Raw genomic sequence first — 25,253 nt, forward strand, 5'->3', positions numbered from 1 at the left:
GGCCGACAACTGTGTCCCAGCTTCCCGAGCTTAGACCGCCTCACCCCGTAGGGGGTGGGGCAGTGGGGACCTGCCACCTTCACCCCCCCGCCCGAGTTACGTATGCCCCACAAACCTGAGGCCGCCAGGGGTAGGGTGGGGTAGGTGGAGTGGGGTACGAGGCTTCTAGCGTTAGCGGTGGCCCGGGCCCGACGCGCGCGCGCGCAGTGCTCGAGGCGGAGGGGAGGGGAGGGGGGCGGGGAGGCCAAAGGAGGGGTCCAAGGAGAGGGCTTGATCTCCGTACACACCAGCTGGAGAGCGCCCCCCTGGGCGGGGGGTTGGGGGGGGGTGAAGGAGGCGTGTCGAGCTGCGTGGAGGGAAGTTGTGGTAGGGGCGGGAGGAACAATGCAAACGGAACAGAGGGATGGGAACTTAAGGCGGGGCGAGAGCGCCGACTGGTGAGCTGTCGTCAGTGAGGGAAGCCGGGGGAGAGTGCGCGAGTGTAGGGCAAGAAGAGAGAAAGCAGATAGGTTCGGGAATGTTAACCGGCGGTGCACGGGCGGGCGCTAGGACCGGGCATCGGAAAGATGCAGCTTTGGGGCCGCCTGTGCCTGCGCTTGCCTGGCGGTGACGCGGCAGCGGCGGAGGTCTCGGGCCGGGACGCAGCGCCGCAGGGAGAGGAGACCTGACTGCTCTCTTAGGCCTCGACTCGCCTCTCTCTGCGCGGTCCCTGGCTTCCCTTCCCTCCTCCTGCCTGGGGGTCCTGCTCCGGTCCAGGGGTGTCCAACCTCTCCTCGAGCCCCATGGCAACTCCCCAGCCCCACCTCGCACTCTTGCGCACCCCTGCGCGCCGGGGCCGGATGGTGCTGGCCGTGGGGAGCCCCGGCCGCTCATTGGCTGATGCGTGCTCGGGGCGGGGCGGGTGGGAGATGCCCGACCTCGGCGCTGCTCTGGGTGTTTCCCGCCATGTCGTTCGTGGAGAGCGCGAAGCGCTCCTCTCTGCTGCGCCGTCGTCGCGGTACCCCTGTCCCTTTCGCTCGGCCGAGGTTATCCGCCTTCACTCAAGGGGACAGTTGGGGTGAAGGTGAAGTCGACGACGAGGAGGGATACGACCAAGTAGCCCGCGACCTGCGGGCGGAATTGTCTGCGGGGGCGTTGTCGGAGCCTCGAAAGGGCGCGCTGCTCCCGCCGGAGCCGGACGGGTCTCCGGTTCTGCCCGATAAACGCAACGGCTTCTTCTCGGCGGAGGCGCGCGGCCAAGCCCAGGCTCGGCGGTGGCCGGTCCAGGTCCTCTCAATTCTCTGTTCGCTGCTGTTCGCCGTCCTCCTCGCTTTCCTTCTCGCCATCGCCTACCTGGTCGTAAAAGGTACGGGAGGTGGGGCCTTGACAAATCTGTCCAGAATAAAGTTGAGCCTGGATGTGTCTCCCACCTTCACCACCCGTCTCCCCACGAAAGGCCAGGCCGGCAAGCTGGCAGCCAATTTCACCCAGAATCTTGGACTGCACCTTTCTTTGTCCGCCTCCCTTTCCCTCGCTGTTCTTGAAAGTGGGTGGTCAGAGTCCACTTTTAAAAAAGGGTCTCGAGTTAACCAATATCTTAGAGTTAATGAACACTTTAACAACCATTGAAAGACGGTGAAGAGTGTAAGTAAATAGGCCGTACGTGTTCAAAGACTAATTTACAAGTGATTAAAGATGTGCCATCCACCGAATCCTCTGTACACGCACAGAATTCCCGAAGGACGGGGATTTCGATCCCACAGCCCAAATTTCTACTTCCATCGGTTAAATATTTAGCCCATCTCGGTTTTGTAGCGATCAAGTTCTCTTGCAGGAGCTAGTCTGCTTTCTCTGATTAATAGTTTTCTTTTCCGGTGTCTGACATGGACGTGGCCAGATTTGCCTAGAAGGAGATGCGCCTTGAAAAGTTCTCCGAACTCTCTGCGGATGTGTTATGTGGTTACTGTGGAAAGAATCAGACCTGAGTTTAAATCTCAGTTTTCACTCCTGTGTGACTTTGGCATTTACTGACAGGCTTTTAAGGCAATTTTACCTTTAATGTATGAAATACACCCAACACACTCAAGTGTTAATTTTAGTTCACTAAATAGAATTAAATCTATTTAATTACAGTTTTTATTTTTCCTCATTACTTCCAAGCCACTAATGGGCTGCAAGTGGCATCTAACAGCTTTTACCATGCTTAATGTTCAAAGGAAACAAATTGGCAAGTTTTACCTATTCATACAATGATAATTTTTTGTAAACTCTCAATGTTAAATATATGTGTGCCATATCACTCCCTCTATCACTCTCCTTACCCCTTTTCAATGCAGTTCTGAGGTTTATCTTGTAGGTACTTTTATCTCTCTTTTGCTCTGAGAGATTGCCTTTTTATCATAAAGTCACAAAACCTAGAAGTCCATTGCAGAAGACTGAGTTGTGCATATTTCGGGGAGTGGAGAAAGGAACTGAATTTAAAACCTAGTGTGCCTCATTAATTTGCATTACATGAAATGCTTTCACAACCACCCAGGGGATAAACAATCCCATTTTACATATATGGCAGTTGACTCTTACCTGCTTATAGAAAGTCACATAGCTACTAAATGGAATCAGTTTGAAACCAGTTGTTTCTGACACTACAGCACGTTCCACAACTCTATAGTGTCTTCCTTTTTTACCCAAGCCCATTTTTGTATTTACAGAGTTACATGCTGAGAATTTGAAGAATGAAGATGTAGACACGGGACTATTAGGTATGTACTTAATTGTCAGTTGGCAATTATATGTATATATACCCCTTGACTATACATTCATACATAATGTCATACACACTAGGAATACATTTTGAACACAACTGTATGTGACAAAGTCCCAGAGAATACTTAATGTTTTCTAATTATGTGCTGGAAGAGTCCCTATACCTCTTCCCAGGAATTACAAACAAGGGAAAATAACTTCCTCATAAAGTTAGCAAAGATACCATCTTAAGCAAACCTCAGGAGAAATTTAAGTTTGAATTTGTTTAAATTTAGGTTTAAACAAATGTAAAAAGCATTAGGCATACCTGCACGGTTCAGTTATAACTAAGAAAGTGTCGGACCTGAGTTTCTATAGAATGTCTATTGAATGCTATAATGCATTTTTCTCGTGAAAAATTCAAGGGGTATTTATCTTGTATTTATTTCTCTCAGCACAAATGATTTAAAGAGTTCAGAACTTTACCTGTCTGGCATATTTATTCTATTTGCTATAATTTATTTTGATTAATCACTCTGAATTGGGGGGCAAATGATTGAGATCCTATCCCACTTGTCACCCTCCTCCCCTAATGTTAGCAAACTATTTAATCTATCTCTTCAAGGCCAGTGCCCTCATTATGATACAAAATATAGTCTACCTGATTTTTGCAGAATGGGAATCCTTTATCTTCAAATTCCAAACTAACTGGTTTGCTACATGTCCCATGAAAATTTGTCTACACTCTTCTTCTTGCATGAGAAAACGTGTATTTATTAACTCATTTTATCAGTGTATGTTGTTACACTATTTCATCTCTTAAAAAACAGCCAAGAATATGAAGGTTTTCATAGCATTTATTGATATATCAGCTCTTGATGCAGTTGTGGGCTAGACAAGAATTCTAACTTTGTATTTAAAAGTTTGCAAGATTTCACATTTATGAAAAGAATGAATGGCACTTGCCATCTGAAGGAATGGCTTGTTCAGTATCAAAAGGAATAGAATGGGACTTTGCCATTGCTCTGCTGATTTTCCACTTCTAGTTAAATAGTCTGGTATTGCTTCTAGGTATGCTTAGTAGATATTTGATAGCAAATAGGAAGATCATTGTCTAATCTTAGCTAATGACATGGGAATCACTGTTTATAGTTTTTTTGTGTTTGTATTTTTTTTACTGTCCCAAATTGTTTATTAGGTAAGAATTTTACAAATGTTACTTACATTACCTTACATTAGGTAACAGTGGAGCTGTAGAGTATTGAGCCTTCTCCAAGCTGCATCGCAAGAAGCACCAATAATGTGGTGGAACTTGTGGCCCTTTCTAAGGCCAGGATTCTTGTGGCTTACAGATACCAGCCTTCTCATCTTCCTGTGCTTGTGGACTGGTTTGGTGATCCACTAGGTGTCAGAATTCCTTCTGATAGCCTTGTGGAATGGATCAATGAGAATAACCTCAAAAAGTTTGTACATTGAATCTTCACCAACCCAGTAAGAATTCAGGACTCTCAGAGCCCCACAGTTATGTTCAGCTCACTCCTCCACAACAGACTGAAGGCTTTGAGCAAACTTTAGTTAGTTAACACCAACTGATGAACAGGCTTGCCTTAGGTTGCACTCTTAGGAACAGGGTATTTGTGGCCAGCATAGAGCACATGAATCCGATATATGGCATAACTCTGCTTGGCCTTGTATCCCAACCTGTGCACTTTATAGGGCCAGGTGAGGGAGAGTGCTACCGGGGGGGCCTTGTGGAACATAGAGATCTGGAGGTACTGCCAGCAACACCCCTAAGAAGGAAGTGCATTACATCAGAGTGCTGCTCCCTCCCCAGCTCCTGGATGTACTTATAAGTGCTCATCTTGGCTTACCTGATGGCTGTGGGTAGACAGAAAGGAAGAGCCTTTCTCCCTTATACTTGTTTTTTTAAAGGTTCATGAGGACTCATGGATGGTATCAACGCCTCTGGGGAGTTAATTGATCTAATCACTCATAGGATTTGGCTGTCATACTATTCAGCTTTACTAGTGAGGTAGTCCAGCCAGGGAGGTGTTGATACATTCAGCTGGTTTTGGAACTCTTATCCCCTGATTTTCCCTGGGTGGCATTGGAGTCACACGTCAGAGTTCTTAGAGCTTTCCTTTTATGATTGTCCTACAAACCATGTTCTACTGTAAGCCTGTTTTTCAGGGATATTAATAAAATAAAACTTAAGTTTATTTAGTTAAAATCATGTTCCAGTCCTTCCTCGTTAAGGTTATTTACTGGCCAAATTTATGGCACTAAGCATATACAACAGTGTGTTGTTTCATTTATGCACATTGGTTTTTGTATCACATTTCATAAATTTAGTCCTTCCAATTTTTACATATTTTCTCTAAGTCTGTTTTTTTTATTAGTATTCTTAGTATAATGATTTATTCTGAAAAATTAGATTTTCTGGGTCAGGATCTCAAATCAACTGATTCATTTAGAGTAGTTTTATAAATGTGATTTTTAATTTTTGGCCATTATGACTACTGCATGGTAAAAGGTTCTATTTGTTGGCAAACGCTCCTGGGCTGTTCATCACCTTTTATGTGGTTAGGGATGTAAATAACATGTGTGCCCCAGATGGGCTGCGACACCCATGCTCCCACTTTGTGATACACTTCTTCACAGCACCCGAGGCTTCCCAACCCGACCCCTAAACCTGCTCATTTCAGCTTGTATCCTGGCAACCACAGATTCAGTCACTCTGACTAAAATCTCTGTAATGAGGGATTTATGTTTATATTCAATATATACTTTGTTACGAGATTTTATATTCTACCTTCTTTTTGAAGAGTGAGGTGTAGGAATAGATTTGGACTTAGTTTGGGAGCTGGGAGGGCAATAACAAGAGTAACAACACGAGCAAGTATTTTAAGTCCATGCTAAATATTAATACCTTCCACATTTTAAACTCTGTGTGCTGGTGAGGATTCCCACAACTGACACCCTTCTGGCATAGCTGATTTCATTGCGGGGGACAGCTCAGGCAGTCACTTGAGTGGTCTGGACTGGCATGTGGCCAGTCTCACAGCAAAACAGAATCAACAGCCTCAGAAATGCTCAGCCTGGTAAGCAATAGTAAAACTGAAGTTTCTCAAACTGATCTTTGGTCTCCACAGTCAAAGGAAGACTCAGTTTGCTTGTTTTTTTTTTTTTCATTAGTCAATCAGAATGTGTCTGATAGTACCTTTTTGGTTTGCAAGATTAAAGTGGAGAAGAGCTGCTTTAGAAAATAAAAAAATTATAGGAATTGTTATTATTTGGTGCCTTCTATCTGCTGGATATGTTATAGCATGGTAAGAAGCTAGGAAAATTCCAGGACAAGTGGAATAGGGTAACAGAGAGTTAAACAGCAATTTGTGGCCACCTATTAAACCCTATCTTCCCTAAACCAAGGACACTTAATAGTAAATGGTTTGCACTTCTCCCCAACCTGAGGATAAATAGCTTAAATCACCCTACTCTTGGAGACATAACAGAAATCCAATTAGTGCCATTTGCCAGCCACACCCAAGGGCAGACAAATTAAGAGAATCTCATTTTGCTACATCCATAAAGCTGATGAACATTCTATTGATCCTCCCCTAAACACCTAGCCTTTAAAACCCCTCTAAACAAAGGTCACAGTGGGCTCTCCCTCTCTTTCCCCCACATATCTCCTAAACTCCAAGGGACCCAATGAAGCTTGCAACTAGAGGAGCAGTAGGCAGTGGCAGCTCCTTCTGGGCTAACCCCCTGAACCTGTCTCCAAGGCCCCCTTTTCTCTGACTTCCCAGTGAGCTAAGTCAGCCCAGTCTGTTACCTCTTCAATGCCCTTCCTTGTTTCTGTGTCCTAAGTACATTTTTGCTATGGTCAATAAATTCTTGCTTGCTTTTCTACACTTTGTCTCTTGATTGAGATCTTTCCTTCAAGAAGATAAGAACTGAGGTCTCATCCTCTCACTGGTAACAATCCCTAAAAGATTTAAAGGATGGAAGTCTGAGGGGAGAATGAGACAGACTATTAAGCCAGGACAAGCAGAATAGAGAAACAGATAGTTAAACAGCAGTTTGCAGCCATCTAGAAAATGATGCCAAGCAGTTTGCATCTATCTAGTAATTCCTATCTTTCCTAAATCAGGAACCCTTGAGAGTAAATGGTTTGCTCTAGCCGGTTTTGCTCAGTGGATAGAGTGTCAGCACCTCAGACTGAAGGGTCCCAGGCTTGATCCCCTGCCCCAGGTTTGATCCCCGGCCCCAGTTAGGGTGAGTTGAGGAGGCAACCAACTCTTCCCCTAGTCTTCAATATAGGATATAATAAATGGCCTTTTATTTGAGGAAAGCCTGAAATAAGTACATAAGGAAAGTAGAAAGAATTTTCTTCAGAAAATCAAAGACTTATCTAATTAAGTGTGGAGCTAGTACTTTTATATATGTGTTGTATATAGTGCCATACAGAAATTATCAGACGTTATGGAGTTTCTTCAGTGTCTAAAAAGATTTTGAACTTGATCTTTGTCAGCCCTTGCCATCTACTAATTAATAGTTAAGTCCCCTCCAGTGACTAAGACCAGATTCCTTGCATCTTGCAGTGTCAAGGGCTTATTTTCATTTCAAGCTGCCCATTTTGTTCTGTTTCATGACTGAAATATTTCCAGGCTCCTGCACATTTACAGAGAAGAAATGATGAAACTAACTCATTTGAAGAAACTAAACTATTTCTTTATTTCTGCAGAGTTTCTTTATTTCAGCTGGCATCAGAATCATCTGGAAGTACTTCTTAAAATTCATTTTAATGGGCTTCATCTGGTCTAGAGTTTAAGAGAACCATTGGTCTGGTGGTTTTCAAACCTGACATATCAGCAACAAAACCTTGGAGATTTTTTTATTTTGGAATTTACAAAATTTCAGACCCTGTCCTTATCTACTGAATCAGTTACTTAATTGACTGAATGCTTTAATGCTCAGTATACCATCAGGGTTCATTGGACCCATTTTTTATTTTTAAATTTACTTTTGAGAAGTTCGATTTGTAAGGATTGATATTTCAGTTACTTTTATTCCTTTTTAGGGGTCTTCCAGAGAGAAAATTGAGTTATATTTTTTTCTAGAATAAAGCTTATTTGATCATGAAATAGTAGTCATGTCTGAAAACTCAAGATTATCCTTATATTAAATTTTATAGTTATTCTATTGAAGCACCTAAGTGAAATAGCTTGATGGGCTTTAGAGAGCCTCACATATTGTTTTAATGTTATTTTGTCTTTCCTACTTTTTTAGATATTAGAATTCCCCATCATTTAATAGCAGTCCCTAAACAGATAATTGACTTTTCTTAATTACCATCTTTGTTCAACAGACTTTTATGTATCACTAGAGGCCCGGTGCACGAAATTCGTGCACTCGGGGGGTGGGGGGTCCCCCTCAGCGTGGACTGCACCCTCTCGCAGTCCGGGAGCCCTCCTGATGGGGAGCGGGCCTAAGCCATCAGTCGGACATCCTTAGCGCTGCTGCGGAGGCGGGAGAGGCTCCCATCACTGCTGCTGCACTAGCCAGCCATGAGCCCGGCTTCTGGCTGAGCAGCGCTCCCCCTGTGGGAGCACACTGACCATCAGGGGACAGCTCCTGCATTGAGCATCTTCCCCCTGGTGGTCAATTCATGTCATAGCGACCGGTTGTTCTGCTGTTTGGTTGATTTGCATATTAGCTTTATATTATATAGGATAATGTCTTATTATGGGCAAGGCCTCTAATTCAATTTTTTTTAGGTAGTTAAAGGGAGGGGCAGAATTTTCAGTTGAGCCTGAAGGTAAAATTGCCCTTAGGTCAAAAACCTGCATACCACTGAGACATATCTTGGTGAGGCTCATTCTGAACCCTCACACTGTTCTGTTATGTGTATAAGTATTGGGAACCATCTTATCTCTTTAGTGAAAGGAACCTTTTGTTATGTTACAATGACTAACTTTATCTCATGAGTTGTGTTTTGACTTCAAGCCTGTATCCAGTATTCATGCAGCAACTTCAGCTCTTCTGTTCAATATTTTCCTGGCATATCTTTTATTTCCTTTTCTCTAAATCTTTCTAGATTTTTATGTATTAGATAGGAATAGCCCATGGACACAGATAATAGTCTTGCCAAGGCCTGGAAGGGGTGGGTGCAGGGTGGAGGAGATCAATGGGGGGGAAAAAAACCTAAAACAAAGGGATCTGTAATACTTTCAACAATAAAGTTACATTTTAAATAATGGAAAATAATCTTAGTTTAAAAGAATGTTATGTGAAATAATATAAGTAATTTCTCTACACTGTACTTTATATTCTCAACTCCTCTCAGAGAGATATTAATTGACCCTACGTTCACTGACTGCAGGACTGACTGCCGCCATGCTGACCCAGCACTGACTGCCACGGGGGCTGTGATCAGACCCTGCTTTTCTCTCCTGGCCTCTGTCTGGGCCTGATTGCAGCCCCCTTGGCAGTCAGTGCTGGGCTGCTGAGGCGCACACAGCGCGGCAGTCAGTGCTGGGCTGCCAGGACTGACTTCCGTCATGAAGACCCAGCACTGACTGCCACAAGGGCTGCAATCAGACCCAGCTTTTCTCTCCTGGCCTCTGTCCAGGCCTGATCGCAGCCCCCTTGGCAGTCAGTGCTGGGTCGCTAAGGCGCCCACAGCGTGGCAGTCAGTGCCATGGCGACCCAGCACTGACTGCAGGACTGACTTCTGGTGTTTGGTCAAGCGTTCGGTCGTTTTGGACGTTACGGACCCTGGCTCTTTATATATATAGATAAGATGCTAAACTTAGAGTAAACCATGTAAATTGTTTTCTCCCCTTTAGAGGTGGACATTCGTCTAAATAATATCAAAACAGCTATTTGGCAATGTAGTCACCCTTTAGTTGTAGTTCTATACTAAGTAATCTTATTTCTACTTCTATCTCCTGTCTTACTGGTTGGCAGGAAGGTTGTACCTCAAGTCTTGACTGTAGAGGTTCTGTTTAGCCATTCCTAGGTTGAGTTATGGCTCTACCTGACACTGTCCCAGGATACTGGGATGGGAGTACTTTCTAGTCCTCAAAACATTTGCCCAAATGAGTTACTGCTGAAACATCTTGCATTCTGGTCAGGATGGCCTTTCAGATGCAGCATCTTCCAGCCATGCGACAATCTACTGTTTCTGTGACCCACTCAGGACAGAGGCACCGGCAAGTTTAGCTATGGGCCCATCTGTCAAGGTACTGTAGCTATAATCCCTTTCTAGTGTTGTGTGGTCTTTTCTTGATAGCTACTAGGAAGCCCCAACAGCACTACCCCCTCCCTATTATACACCCACAAGTGCAAACATCACACACATAACCCACTTTCTTCAAATGGGGGAATCTTTGTCACCTATAGATAAAGCCTACTATCTCCCTGTTCTACATAAATATACCTCAGTCAACTTACTCTTGGAATCATTTTTTGTTTAACTACTTCTGCTTATACTTAACCTCCTAGTTCCCTTAACTGCAACACAGCGCAAGAGACACTCGGGCTAGTTCTCCCTTTTTGCCACATCCTCCTGGGGCAGTGAACACAGTCGGTTATCTTTAAAAGGGGTAAGGGAAAGGGAGCCAACTATAAGGAGAGGAAAATTAATCTTTCAAAAGTACTTTGCCACAGTTTTTCCTGATGCTTTATTGCCCTGAGTTTTTCTTTTAGCAGTTTTACCACTCTGTTATTGGGCTTCATATGGTTTACAAGCAGTCCATAGTACATATTTCTTACCTGCTTCTTGCTAAAATAAAGCCATCTCTGGTTGTGTAATTTTGTGTAGCCAGGAAATTTAGTAATTCTCTATTGCAGTCTTTTCAACCTTTCCTTCTCCCTTGTACTACTGAGGCCTGGAACACACACTTATCAGTAGTTATGGCTTTGTAAACTCTCTTAGGGAGGCAATGTGAATGTACCTAAAAACCTTCAAATTAATTCTTTCTGTTTTCCCGGTGTTTATTCCCCCTCCTCTTCTAATCCTCTTCTCTTTGACCTTTTCATTCTCCCAGTATAGTCGCCATGGTTTCTACTTGATTTGAGAAAATGTAGGTCCAATCTAACTGAAAATAAAATTTAGGATCCCAACCCATTTATAAATTGGGAGTTAACTTATGTCCATATACTGAGCAAGGTAAAAGAATCAGATTAAATTTATGATGTTCATAGGAAAACTGTAAAAAGTAGACACTCAATTGATTCATATCTCAAAAGTGCATTGGTATGGGAAGAAATCACTTAGTGCTAAAGTAATAAAAGACAGCAAGCTGTGATTTACAAAGTTAAATGAAAAAATATTAACAGTGAAGTATTTTAACCATTTTTTTTCTATAGTTGAATTTTATAAAACTGAAGATAAGTTATACTCTTCAGTTGAATTTGTACTCTTTTCCAAATATTAAATTATAATTGAATTAAATATTAAAATGATATGACTTCTAGTTTTGTACTTATACATGGGTTAACTTGTACTAAACTCAAATCTCTTATATCACTTATAAGTCAAAAGATCAGAAATGCGTATTATCTGAATGTGAGGATACTGGTTTAATTTTAATTGTTTGGGTGTTAATAATTCAAGTTTTCCCCTTCTCTCTTCCCATTAAGGATTCTGGACTCTACTTATAATATCCCTAACTGCTGGGTTCTCCTGCTGCAGCTTTTCTTGGACAGTGACTTACTTTGATTCTTTTGAGCCAGGAATGTTTCCTCCTACTCCTCTTTCACCTGCCAGGTTCAAGTAAGTATACGTGTTTCTTCTAGTTTCTTTTTAACCCATTGCAACTCTCATGAAAATACTAAAGCGAATAAAAGCAAGAGGCTGCTTATTTGGGAGATAATATGTTCAGGTCCCAGTCTTTAACCTATAAAATACAATGACCAAAGGTTTTAGCTTGGCTCAGCCTTTAGATAAATGGAGAGGAGTGTTTTAAACTTCATATATAGATAATGCAATGGTTTTTTTAAAAAATAGCATTCAAGAAATGAACTAAGAAGAAACTTAGAAGGCTATTTGTCCTTCGGGAATGGCATTTTATTTAAAACACTTCATGAATGAAGGCTAAATTAATATCAGCAATGATATTAAATGGTCAGACTTATAACAACTTAATTGGATTGGGCTTTTCCTCATATTTAAACTTGTGTAACAATTATCAAGCATTTATGGCACCCAATTTAATTTTTTGTTTTTTGTTGCTAATCCTCACCAGAGTGTATTTTTTCCATTGCTTTTCAGAGAGAGTGGAAGGGAGGAGGGAGGAGAGGGAGAAAGAGATACAGACATCCATCGATTTGAGAGACACATTAACTGGTTGCCTCCTGCACCCACACCTATAGGGAGGGGGAGACGCGGGGGGGGGGGGGGGGGGGCGGGGGGCAGGGCAGGGAACAAACCCTCAACCCAGGTATGTGCCCTTGACCAGGAATTGAACCTGCGACCCTTCAGTGCTTGGGCCAACGCTCTAACCACTGAAGACACTGGCCAGGGCATGACACTCAATTTATATGTCTAGACCAGATTATATCCATTTCATAATGGTCTCTATTTTCTGTTTCAAACAGTTTCAGAAAATTCAGTAGGCAGTGTTTTCTAATCTACTTTATTTATACCAGAAAAGCTCAGATTTTAAGTATAAATTTCCAAGTAAGTCCGTCTAAGACCTCTACTTTATCCTACAAATTGCGGTGTTGGGGTAGGGGAAGGGTGAAGGATGAAGAGTAGAAAATAAATTCTGTTAAAGATACTGTTATCAGAGTATTATAGTTGCTGCCAGCTCTAGCCCACCTAATGGACAGCTTGTAGAGATGTAGAGATCAAATAAGAAAATTTATATGAGGGGCTCTAAATATGAAATGTAATACTAATGATAATTGTTTTTTTTGTGTTGTTTTTTTTAAATATTTTATTGATTTTTTTTACAGAGAGGAAGGGAGAGGGATAGAGAGTTAGAAACATCGATGAGAGAGAAACATCGATCAGCTGCCTCCTGCACACCCCCTACTGGGGATGCGCCCGCAACCAAGGTACATGCCCTTGACCGGAATCGAACCTGGGACCCTTCAGTCCGCAGGCCGACGCTCTATCCACTGAGCCAAACTGGTCAGGGCTATGATAATTGTTAATAATCATTGTTTTACTGGCTTTCATTAGTAAAATGGAGTATTTTACTCATAGTAAACTCATTTTTATGTCTTACAAATATATAAAAATTTTGGCTTCATTTTAAAAGAATGTATGTGTGCATGTACGGCATCTTAAATTCTTACCTGTAGTATATGAAATATACGTCATGCATTTGCCAATAAATTTTTTGTGTGTTTAAGGTAGATAATGATCAATTAATCATCTAAATTGACTAAGGTATACCTAACAGTGCAATTCCATCCCATAATTTACCCTGAGTATCATTCAGTTGGAAAGTTTATTGTGCTAAGTGATAGTGTTCAATTCAAATGTATATTATGTTGCTGCCCGTTGACATCAGTTATTTTAACAAGGGTTATGTGTCTAATATAGATAATATCATGAGACTTCATAGTCACACAAAATTTAAATCTCATTTTTTTCTTTTACTTATATATTTCACTTCTCCCCTGAATTTCAGCCCTGCATTTCCAGCTATTTAGTAGATCTTGCAGTGTAGATTTCAGAAAGCACTTTGCACTTAGACTTACTAAAATCCCAAGTCTGTCTTAAAGATAGCAGTATCCATCTACTTATCTAGGGTTAATAAAGTCCAAATCCCAAGAATAGCACAACAGTCCTTCCCCAATTGACCCTTCTCTGCTTTTCCAACTTCAGCTATTTCTCTAACACTCCCTATACTATCCTATATTATAAAGAGGTAATGTGCAAATTCACCGTCACGCTGTAACAAGATGGTGGTGCCCACAGCGGGGCTGGGGCCAGCTGCTCCACACACCTGACGCCGGAGTCCCCTCAGCCCCGCCCGAGGCCTCGGGTCCTCCTGCAACTCCCACTGACTGACAGTTCGCCCATGATCCTCCAACAAGTTGCCCATCCCTCTCTTCCTCCCTCCCCCGAAGCTGAATCCTGACTGTGGTGTCCAACAAATTGGAAGTTATAACTCATGTCATTGAGAGTATCCTCCATTCCTCAGCCAGGCCCGGCCACTCTGCGTGCCTTCCGCCGGAGTCCCCTCAGCCCTGCCGGAGGCTTCGGGTCCTACTGCACCCCCCACTGACTGAGGCTCAGGCAAGCAGGGCCCGCCGAGGCACAGACAATGGACAGCTGTAGGATGGCAGCTGTCCAGCCTCCCAGGGCCGGCCCAAGGCTCAGGTAACCAGGGCTAGCTGAGGCTTGCGCTGCCAGCAGTGGCCGCAGCAGAGGTGTGATGGGGGCGTCGCCTTCCCCTGATTGCCAGGTTGCCTCCCGCCCTGTGAGAGGGGGCAGGCCGGGCTGAGGGAACCCTCCCCTCCAGTGCATGAATTTTCATGCACCAGGCCTCTAGTAGTCACATGTCATATTACCTTGACAACCCCAAATAAGCAACTTACTTTTGATATGCCATGACTTTACTCTTGCTGCTCTCACTTCCTGGAATGTCATTTTTCCTCGCAGCTTCTCTTCCATCACCACCAGAATTCATAAGCCTCATAGATGTTAGAAGCTTTTGGAGTTAGAGAAAAGCATTTCAGTGTTCTCTTAAACATCTAGGATTGTGAGGGCATTGAACTAATTTCTTAAAAATTAATTATCTTTGCACTTTTTAAAATCTAGAAGCAGTAGCAATGGACCTCAATTTTCAATGTGTTTATTAGTCATTCAATTTAAATATGAGATAGTGTCAGATCAGAAACTTATTACATATTTTTTAATATAGTCTTAAAAATACAGTTTTTACATATGTGCATTGTATATAATGTTTTAATTCCTTTCAGTATATAAGTAGGGATACATTAATTTTATATGATAAAAAAGCTATTAAATATCTCATGAGAGTCAGCCTCTAAGATAGTTATCATGTGACTAGAAGCACAGTCCAAAAACAGCATGTAATAAACATAGAGATAATTTATCACATATTAATGGAAACCATACACAAGAAAAAAAGCATGTAATGTAGTGATGATTGGTGAAATTGACTTTTATAGTAAAAATCCTGCCCTCTAGTGCTTGTGGAAAATAATTCAATTATTTCAGAAATGTCAGAGTAAGTGTATTCTCTAAGTCACCAGTAGAGTGAGTGCTTGTATAGGAAAACCTCTGTATCTTTTGAGACAGTTGATATCTTCAAGCTTTATTTTCTAGAAATTGAATTTATATATTTTATTAATTTGCAACATCACACTTTTATAAAAATATTTTTATAACAAGTTATATGTTCTTTTATTACCTAAAATAAACATTGGTGTTAATGTCAGTATTTTCTCTGACTATATAAGACTAATACCAGTTCTTTGTTGAAAATTCAAAACACAAAAAGAAAAATAATGGAAAAACCCATAATCAGATAAAGTAACTGACTGTCAACATTTTGAGTTATATCTTTCCATTCTTTGCATATTTTAAAAATTGAAATTGGGTCCATGGCCACTGCCATCAACAATATATCCTGACTAGAGGCCCGGTGCACGGATTGGTGCACTGGTGGGGTCCCCCAGCCTGGCCTGTAGGGATCGGACCAAAACCAGCTCTCCGACATCCGAGGGGTCACGGATTGCGAGAGGGCAGTTCTCAGGTGACACACCCCGGAATCGGGCTCTCTCCTCTCTGGTTCTGGGTGCGTCACCCGAGAACCGCAGCTGCTATGTCACCGCAGCTTGGCAGCTCCTCTGTTGAGTGCCTGCCCCCTAGTGGTCATTGCGCATCATAGTTACCTGTTGAATGGTCGAGCAGTCGCTTAGGCTTTTATATACACTCAGTGGCCAGATTATTATGATCTCTGAATGCATAATAATCTGGCCACTCAGTGTATTTATGTATAAGGGAAAGCTTGCAAATCTTGATATGTCAAGGGACCAAGAGATAGTGGCCCCCAGCCTCTGGCTAGTAAGTCCTCTGCTTCTTTCTAACTACCCACAATGCAGTTCTTATACATGGAAAAACCTTATTTTAAAGCCCCAACTCTGTGGTCAGTCTACACTGAGTGGCCAGATTATTATGCGTTCAGAGATCATAATAATCTGGCCACTCAGTGTATATAGAATACAGACTGTTAATCCTACACAAGAGTATTCTACCCCATAGGCTAAAACACGCCCCCTGCAAAATGCAGAATTATAAAGTCCACAGGAAGTAAAAACCCAGAAGACCATCCTAATGTAGCCCTACTGGGCCACTGAAGAGCCCATAGAGCCCACAGGCTCATCCTCTGCTTCCTGGTCCTCTCCATCCCTCTGGACCCTTCTTCAGAAGACTGCCTTTTCAAGCATAATTACAGTCTTGCTAGCCATCCTACCTGACCATGTGTCTCTCTCTTCATTCCTCGAACTGAAAAATTCCCTTCCTTAGCAATGCTGAAACAAATTGGCTCTTTCTAATGGGATCGAAAGACCTTGGTCTAAAGAGATAAGGGTCATGCTAATATGATAGAATCACTGTTGGAATGTTTTTCTTGTCACTTTTTATAAAAGGCCCCTACATAGAGTGACCTAGTATTTGTGATTTAAAAAAGTCATAGCAGAATCCTCAGGATCCCCACGATTGCGCATTTTATTTTTTATTAAGAGAGTGTGGAAGGGAGGAGGAGAAACAGAGAAAGATTGATGTGAGAGAGACACATCAATTGGTTGCCTCCTGCACGTGCCCCGACAGGGATTGAACCTGCAACCGAGATACGTGCTCTTGAACTGAATTGAACCCAGGACCCTTTAGTCCGCAGGCTGATGCTCTATCCATTGAGCCAAACCGACTAGGGCTCAATTGCACATTTTAAATAATGCGAACATTTCATGGACTTGCAAGCTGGCAGGCTTTCTCTCATGGTGTCTGCACCCCAGGGCAGTGAGTATGAGGATAGATGTGCTTTGTTGAACCAATAACAGCAAAGGAATAGTCACCACAGTTGATGCTCATAAAGGATTTTAGATGGTGCACATAAAAAGAGAGTCTGCCTGTCTTGATGTTTCTAATGAACCAATGCCTCTGCAGCCCCACATCCTTCCCCATAGACTCATCTGTCCTTGTTACCCAGTTGTTATATGTAACAGGTAGAACAGGACCAGAGTCAGAGCTGTGCTGCCAGAAGGATTCTAAGGGTCCAGTTCAGCCCTCTGACCTTGCAGGTAGGGAGAAATGGAATGGCTTGCCCCAAATCACACAGTTGTAAGTGGACCAGGTTTTCCAATACATAGACAACTCTTCCCACTCCAGGAGGCTTCTCCATATCTGCATTTCTGTATTAACAAGTAAGGTGTGCTTTCCTCTGAGAATCAAAACAGAGTTGAGTGCCTGTTGTGTGAAAGATCTTTAAAAAATAGCTAAGACTATACATGGGAGAAAAAAGCTGTTTTAATGACCAATGTGCAGCATAGGTTTTTCAGTATCAATGAGTATTTCCTGAGCATGAGCAAGGTACCAGGAACTGTTCTCAGACTCAGTCCTAGGCAGACAAGGCAGACAGTGCTGCTTTGGTAGATCTTACGTTTTTTGTGGGGAGATAACACAATGCAAAGAACTTCAGGACTACAGCTCCTTCCTTTTACAGATGAGAAAAGGGACTTGCCCAGAATAACATGGTTTGTTAGTGACAGAACCAACTAGAATCCAGGTTCCCTGCTGCTGTTCAAGTGCTCACCCACTACACAATGTTCTATTTTCAAATATTTTTCTGCTACAACTCAAATTAACAGTTCCTTTTTGACAGCTGTGCCCTGAGCAATGTTCTCAGCACAAACTAGTACCTAGGTAAATGACCAGAGTTTGACTTTATGCCCTTACTGGTAATAAAGAATTGAGAGAAAATGTTTAAATATTAAGACTCAGATTTATTGATTAGGTGGCATAGTAGGCATACTACTTAACAAACCACATAAAAAAACCTATTTTAGAGGGAATAGCGAGATATGCAACCTCCCATATCTGGAAGAAAACCCATTATCACTAATTCTCCTAGTCCCAAAAATGATGACCATGACACCTTTGACATAGTTTTGTTTTGTTTTGTTTTGCAGGCAGGAAATGTTTCTGTTCAGTTGGCTGACAAATTTTAATGAATACATTGAAGCCATATATGATGACTAAAAAAAAAAAAATGAAATTGGTATCAACATAATTTTTAAGGGAAATATAATATAAATGGTAGTAGCTAGATTCTAAGATAGTTTATTAAATAGGGATCTTCTTAACTGATTAGAAACTAAAAAAAGGCAAGATAATTAGCACATCATAAAGATTAGGATTAAAAATATTCCCTCTTTCTAGCTTCATCAATATCAAACATAAATATAGTAAAATAATTCTGTCTAATTTGTTTGTTTAAAAAGCAATCTTTTGCTCTCCTTTGCAGATTTAAACATATGGACTTTTCTTTTTCAAAATACAAACTAATTAGTAGAAGTAGAAAAAAATTGAGAAGACTATTTATTATGGCTGTCAATTTGTTGTGTTTCTTTAGGAATATAAACTCAGGGGAAGGGAAAAAAAGACCTTTATAGATACTTAGAAAATATTAGGTGACACATTTAATGAAATTAGCAATTGGGATCAATAATTCATTAGAGGAGTTGAGAATAGAAATAAAACACTTTTTTGTTTTAAAATTTTCCTATTTTCTATATATGTTAGATACTACCTTAGTTCAGGCTGCCATAACAAAGTACCATAAACTGAGTGGCTAACAAACAACAGAAGTTTATTTCTCAAAATTCTGGAGACCAGGATCAGGGTGCCAGCATGGTCAGGTTCTGGTGAGGACCACCTTCAAGGTTGCAGATGGCCTCCTTGCTGTTGTGTCCTCACAGGCAGAGAACTGAAAGAGGAAGTAAGCTAGGCTGTGTTACAATTCTTATAAGGGCACTACTTCCATTCATGAGAGCTCCACTCTTAATGACCTCATCTACTCCCAAAGACCCCACCTCTTATTACCATCACATTGGGAGGTACCATGTTTTGTTGACATATGAGTTGGCGGGGAATGGAGTGGGAGGGCAGACAAATATAGTCAGTCCATAACAGATGTTAGAAACTTACAGTTTTACATAAACACAAGGCCTTTAGGAAATACAAGATAGTTAAAGAACTTTTGCAAGATGTATTTTCAGGCAGGTACTTAATTGACTTCAAAAGCCATATTTTTTAAAGATAGATGGTTGTTATGTTGACTTACTTTGCTGAGTTAAAAAGTATACTGCAGTGTCACACATAAAAAATTCCTTATTAGGAAGCAATCATTTTGTGTTTTGGTTCATTTATACTTTTAAATTATTTTCTCAGTTTCTGAAAATCTGTTGCAATGTTAAAGAAGAAGCAGAGGCAGTACTTTAGATTCCTTGGAGTATCCGTATGGGTATTCCTCACTTCTCACTACTATATAATTCATTATCATGCTCTTCTACAGTACTTATCATCTCCAGTTCACTTCTCAGTAGTTTTTCCCGTCATTCATTCAATTTTGTCAATGATATCTGAATGGGCAATAAGTACATTAGTCATCAGTAAAATAAATACTAAAACCACAACATACATTGCAGACCTACTAAAATAAAAAAGACTGATAATATGAAATGTTGGGGACTATGTAGAGCAACTGAAACTCTCATACATTGCTGGTGGAAATGTAAATACTTTAGGAAAATATTTAATGCATTCTACTAAAGCCAAATCTACATCTACCTTACAACATAGCATTTCCACTCCCCTAATATATCCAAAAGAAATAAGGGCAGATGCCTACACCCACCAAAGATATGTACCTATTACCACGTTCATAGTATCTCTATTTATTGGAACCCCAAATTGGAAGCAACACAAACGCCGAACATTAGGATGGATAGATAAGTTTTGGTATTTTTATGGAGTACTAAGCAGCATTACAAATGAACACATTTATGCTACAGAAAACATGGATGAATCTCACAGACAGGACTGAGAAAGAATCCAGACACAAAAGAACACAATGCCACGTAGATGGAGTTTCAAGAGCAGATGAAACCAGTCATCATGATAGCTAACAGTGTAGTGGTTGTCCTAGGATTTGGAGGGAAGGTGGATATTGACAGGGAAAAGGAACCAAGTGTCTGCGGTGCTGGAAATGTTCTATATTTGGTCTGGATGGTAAGTACATGAGGGTGTGTCATAAGATTAATTATACATGATAGGCATTTGAACTTCACATTCATTAAAGTGTATACTTTAATTTTAAAAGTAAAATGCATAAGTACAGGAAGAGATTCAGTAAAATAGGCACCATTGCTTAGTCATCATTTTTCACTTCAAAACATCACCACTACTAGAGATAAATGAAAGGTTTTGACAAAGGGGACCAAGATACCTTTAGTTTTTTAACAGAACTTCAAAAATCACAGATAAGAGTCATAAGAGAGAAAACCTGCCAGGGGTTATCTATATTTTCCTCCAAAGTTTTTAAGTCCCTTGCCTAAGCAGTATATGTGTAACAACCACTATCCTCCCAGCGGGAAGGAATATGGTGCACTTGAGATGGTAGAAACTCTATGAGCCACTGTTCTGGAGCATGACTTCATGGCCATTGAATTTCCTTGCTTTAACTGTTTTGTAAGGGTCACTGAGCAATTGAGCATGTACATATCAGTGAAATTCAATTATATTAACATTGTAGTTATTATAATTTCCTAAAGTATAATACACTGTACTTTAGAGGTTTTCCTATTTTTATAGGAGTGCAGGGTCACAAACAAGTAAATCCTAAAATTCTGTTCCATGATTAACTTTATTTTGTTAGTATGAATTTAAATGTTCTCAGGTCATTAATGGTTTTTGTTTGTTTTTTACAATGAATGATAATGTGATAGTTTAATTTTATTAGGTTTCTGTTCACTAATCAATACATGTTTGAGGAGTTTCTTTCTTTTTTTTTTTTAAATATATTTTATTGATTTTTTTACAGAGAGGAAGAGAGAGGGATAGAGAGTTAGAAACATCGATGAGAGAGAAACATCGATCAGCTGCCTCTTGCACACCCCCCACTGGGGATGTGCCCGCAACCAAGGTACATGCCCTTGACCGGAATCGAACCTGGGACCTTTCAGTCCGCAGGCCGACGCTCAATCCACTGAGCCAAACCGGTTTCGGCGAGTTTCTTTCTTTAAGGAGCAAAGCATTTAGTACACTTTTTTTGCCATGTAGTAGGTAGTACCCCTAAGTAAATTAACCCTTAATGGCAAGAGAAGCACATTAAACTAGTCCCTAGGTGGTGAGTAAGGTTGAGTGGAGAGGGTAAATATTAACTCCCATGAAACAGAACAGGAAACCATCAGAAAGCATCAGGGTCTTCTGTGGTCTCAGGTGAAAGCCAGAGGTGGTTCTTTGAAGAGTGTATCTTGATTCTCTGCCACAAATTTTGTGGGACTGGAATCATTATAGTGAAGAGCACTTCAAGTGTGAATTCAGAGCTGAGTACCTCCCTGGCTTTAACCTATCCTGAGGAAATGAGGAGAGGACATGAACATGACAGCACCGTCAGGCCAGGGCCCTTCTTACTAATGCCTTTTAGCTCTTAGTACTGCCAGTGCACTTCCCTATATGAGAAGATTCTGTTCTGCCTCTGATACCAGTCAGACATTACCTTTTCTTTATAGTATGCCTGATCCTTATTAGTTTAAGCAATGAGTATAATTCAGTACAATTAGTGGTAGGAATGTTAAGAAGGAAAATGTAAAATAAGTAAAATTTATGCAAGATAAAGGAAAAACAAATATCAGGGAAAATCTGTGCACATAGAATAGTCAGCAGTCATCTATACTAATAAAAGGGTAATATGCTAATTAGACCAGGAGACCTTCCGGATGTCCTTCTGGACAAAGCCATGGTGGCAGGGCCGAGGCAGAGGCAGTTAGGGGCAATCAGGCCAGAAGGGGAGGGCAGTTGGGGGCGAGCAGGCTGGCAGTGGGGGGCAGTTGCGGGTGATCAGGTCGGCAGGGGGTCAGTTTAGGCCAAGCAGGCCAGTTGGGTGGGGCAGTTGGAGGCAAGCAGGCCGGCAGGGGAGGGGCAGTTGGGGGTGAGCAGGCCAGCAGGCAGAGTGGTTAGGGGCAATCAGGCAGGCAGGCAGGTGAGTGGTTAGGAGCCAGTGGTCCCGGATTGCGAGAGGGATCCCAGATTGGAGAGGGTGCAGGCTGGGCTGAGGGACACACACACACACACACACACACACACACACACCGTGCACAAATTTTGTGCACTGGGCCACTAGTCTATATAATAAAAGCCTAAGTGACCATTATGGAACAACTGGTTGGTATGATGCTCACTGACCACCAGAGGGCAGACACTCAACGCAGGAGCTACTCCCTGGTGGTCAGTGCGCTCCCACAGGGGGAGTGCCACTCTGGCTGGCAAGAGCAGTGGCGGTGGTGGGAGCCTCTCCCGCCTCTGCGGCAGCACTAAGGAGCAGTGTGCAAAGTGGTAAGGAGCCTGCCAGTAAGGAGCGCGGGATCCCGGATTGCTAGAGGGATGTCCGCCAAGGGGTCCCAGACTGTAAGAGGGCGCAGGCAGGGCTAAGGGGACCCCCTCCCTCCCCGTGCACGAATTTCATGCACCAGGCCTCTACTAGTAATCATAAAACAAGAGATGTGTCTTTACCGATACCTAGGAACTCATTGTAAGACACTTCAATTAGGTAACTTATTAGGTTGAGAACTGAAATGTCTATAAAAGACATAATCTGATTTATGACTCACACATGGACAAATGCTGGTTTTAGTGCTCAAAGAAATAGTTCTTTCACATAATCTAAAAATCGGACAAATGAAATAATATGTATTTTAAATTCTGAGTAAGAACAAGAGAGCAGGGAAACCCAGTGCTAATTAATGAAGGAAACGTTTGTAATGTAAGAAAAGTTATACCTTAGAATTAGGTTATGGTACACACAGTAACTGTGAAGTTCAGTAAAGAAGTACATATAGGTATCAAACTGAGCATTTTTGCTCTAAGTAACGAAATAAAAATTTGAGGACCAGGACAGATTGTAACAGAAACTTTAAGATCTATCACTAATCCTGCAGATGTCCAGAATTCTTTTTTAATTTGTGAAATAATGTGCAACACATTTCCAGTTTATAAGCATTTTTAGTAAAAACTGATGGTATTTCTCTTAAACCAAATTACATTTTCCTTTTTCACTTTTTCCCCCCTCAGGAAACTTACTGGACATTCTTTCCACATGGGCTATAGCATGGCAATTTTGAACGGCATTGTAGCTGCTCTTACTGTTGCATGGTGCCTCATGTAAACCTACACTGAAACAATATTCTTGGCAAAGCTTAGTCATGAGTGCTTTGTAGTACCAGGGAAGAACATCATTGCCTACTCAGAAGACCAAGAAACCTGCTGTTCGTTATGTGATTCAGATGTCTGCCATATCATCATGGAGGACCTTAAGCACTGTTCTACAACCTAGGCACTGGGTTATCTGAATATTAAGTTTCAAGTAGTTTCTTAAAATTGTAAGATGTTTACCTTATCTCTTTTGTGTGTGTTATTTTTCTAAGCTGTAGAAAGCATTTTAATGGAAATCAAACTGGAAAACTTGAATACAGCATATACCTTTCCATGTGTATACTACATTTTTCCTAAGAAATGCTGATAATACTGTTTGAGATAGAAATATCTTAATTATTCATTATGTCAGGAAAGCAAACAATGCCCACTACTTTGACATTTTATAGAAGCTACTTTTAAATCTGAATATTTAGTTTTTTTTATATTCATATAATGAATAGAAGGTGCATTTATATATTTTAATGGTGCATAGTTTCTTGTGTGTTTTTATTCACATATTTCCTACCACATATTAAATTTGTATGTTTTAAAAATTGTTACATCTAGACAAATATAAATGTTCTTTAGCTGGTGCAAACTTAATACCTACCATTTTTAAATATGGCTTTTTTTTTTAATTGATTTTAGAGAGAGTGAAGGGAGAGGGAGAGAGATAGAAGCATCAATGAGACAGAAACATCAAAATTGAAGAGCTTGCTTCCTGCATGCCCCCTAATGCAGATAGAGCCAGGAAAACTGAGCATGTGCCCTGACCAGGAATCAAACCTGTGACCTCTTGGTGCATGGGTCTGTGTTCAACCACTGAGCCACACCAGGTATAAAGTATTTTGTCTTTAAGCCAAAAAAAAAAAAGCATAGTGACCTTAGTTTAAAATTAAGTAAACGTATTTTTAACAAAAAAAAGTCTGAAGAAAGATAACTTATATAAGCCATTAAAATAGTGAGAAATTTGAAGCTGTTCACTTTCTGTTTCCACAATTCCAAATATTTGTCCTGGTGTATATATGGTTACTTGAACAGAACTGATTTTTTTTGGTTTTAATAAATATTAACCCTACTAGCAAGCACTTAATAACTAGGGGAACTTTAAATGATACATTTTATATCATTGTAACCAATAAAAACTTAAAAAAAAATTTAACCTAGCATTTTTATATTAGAAATGCTTGAACTAGTTGGTTTTTTTATCTCAAAAAAATATAGTCACCAAAATAGAAAAGGTATTTTGATACAGTGTATATGTAATTTTCTATATCTAGTTTTATAATTTTCCTATTTAAATGTTCTTCTATAATTGTTTTTGTTTGTATAATAATTAAGCCTTAATTGTTCCCACTTCCTTTCTAAATATATGTTATGTTTAGAAAGTCATTTCAGTTTTTAAAAGATGGACTATTTAAAATGCTCTTTTCCCTACCCATAGAAAAACTTATATTTAGGAAAGCATTGTAGAGTAAGTAAAACTGTTTATTCAGGCTAAATGTGAAATGAATATGTGCAGTCTGCTTCTGTTGTCTGCTGAGTGTTGTTACTGAATAAATGATTTAATGATGTTTCTAAAAGTCTTAACTTTTTACTACTCAAAAATCTTTAGTTGAAAAAGACACATGATGCTCTAAATGATCTGAAGTGTTTAGATTAATATGGGTGTATTTGTGTATGTACATATAGACATACATATATGCGTAAGTATATACAAACCCATGACTTAAGGATTCGATTCCTTCCAGAGTGGATGTTCCAGTGGATCTATTTTCACTCCGTCTTCCTCTCCTTGCCCTTCCCAACCTTGGCTCTAAAAGGCTCTTCTATTGCAAAGGAATGTGCAAGTAACAAAATTAGTTTTTCTTCTCTCCATCTCTTCTAATCACTCCCCCACCCCCAACTTGGGTAGCTTCTTCCATATTCTTTGTCTTATGACTAAGAAACGTATTACAGTAGACCCTCTCTAGATAGATACCTATAAGGTATAGATATATAGAGATAATATTTTTTCTGGAACCCTATATCTTTTGGATTAGCCCTCTTCTTTCTTGAGAAATTATTC

At 40.8% G+C, this 25,253-nt stretch overlaps 1 protein-coding gene and 1 pseudogene across 1 annotated transcript; one reads left to right on the top strand and one right to left on the bottom strand.

Annotated features, from left to right (window-relative positions):
- The first annotated feature begins 361 nt into the window (after nt 1-361).
- On the top strand, nt 362-23,387 carry ARL6IP6 (ADP ribosylation factor like GTPase 6 interacting protein 6). The gene is made up of 4 exons (XM_008138684.3): nt 362-1,345; nt 2,688-2,738; nt 11,371-11,503; nt 23,063-23,387. Exons 1-4 carry the CDS (start codon nt 880-882, stop codon nt 23,154-23,156), a joined length of 744 nt encoding a protein of 247 aa, XP_008136906.2. The 5' UTR covers nt 362-879; the 3' UTR covers nt 23,157-23,387.
- Nucleotides 3,924-4,582, bottom strand: LOC114230417 (60S ribosomal protein L15-like; annotated as a pseudogene).
- Nucleotides 23,388-25,253: the final 1,866 nt, after the last annotated feature.

This window comes from Eptesicus fuscus, chromosome 11 (assembly GCF_027574615.1).
Source record: "Eptesicus fuscus isolate TK198812 chromosome 11, DD_ASM_mEF_20220401, whole genome shotgun sequence".
Taxonomy (NCBI): Eukaryota; Metazoa; Chordata; class Mammalia; order Chiroptera; family Vespertilionidae; genus Eptesicus; species Eptesicus fuscus.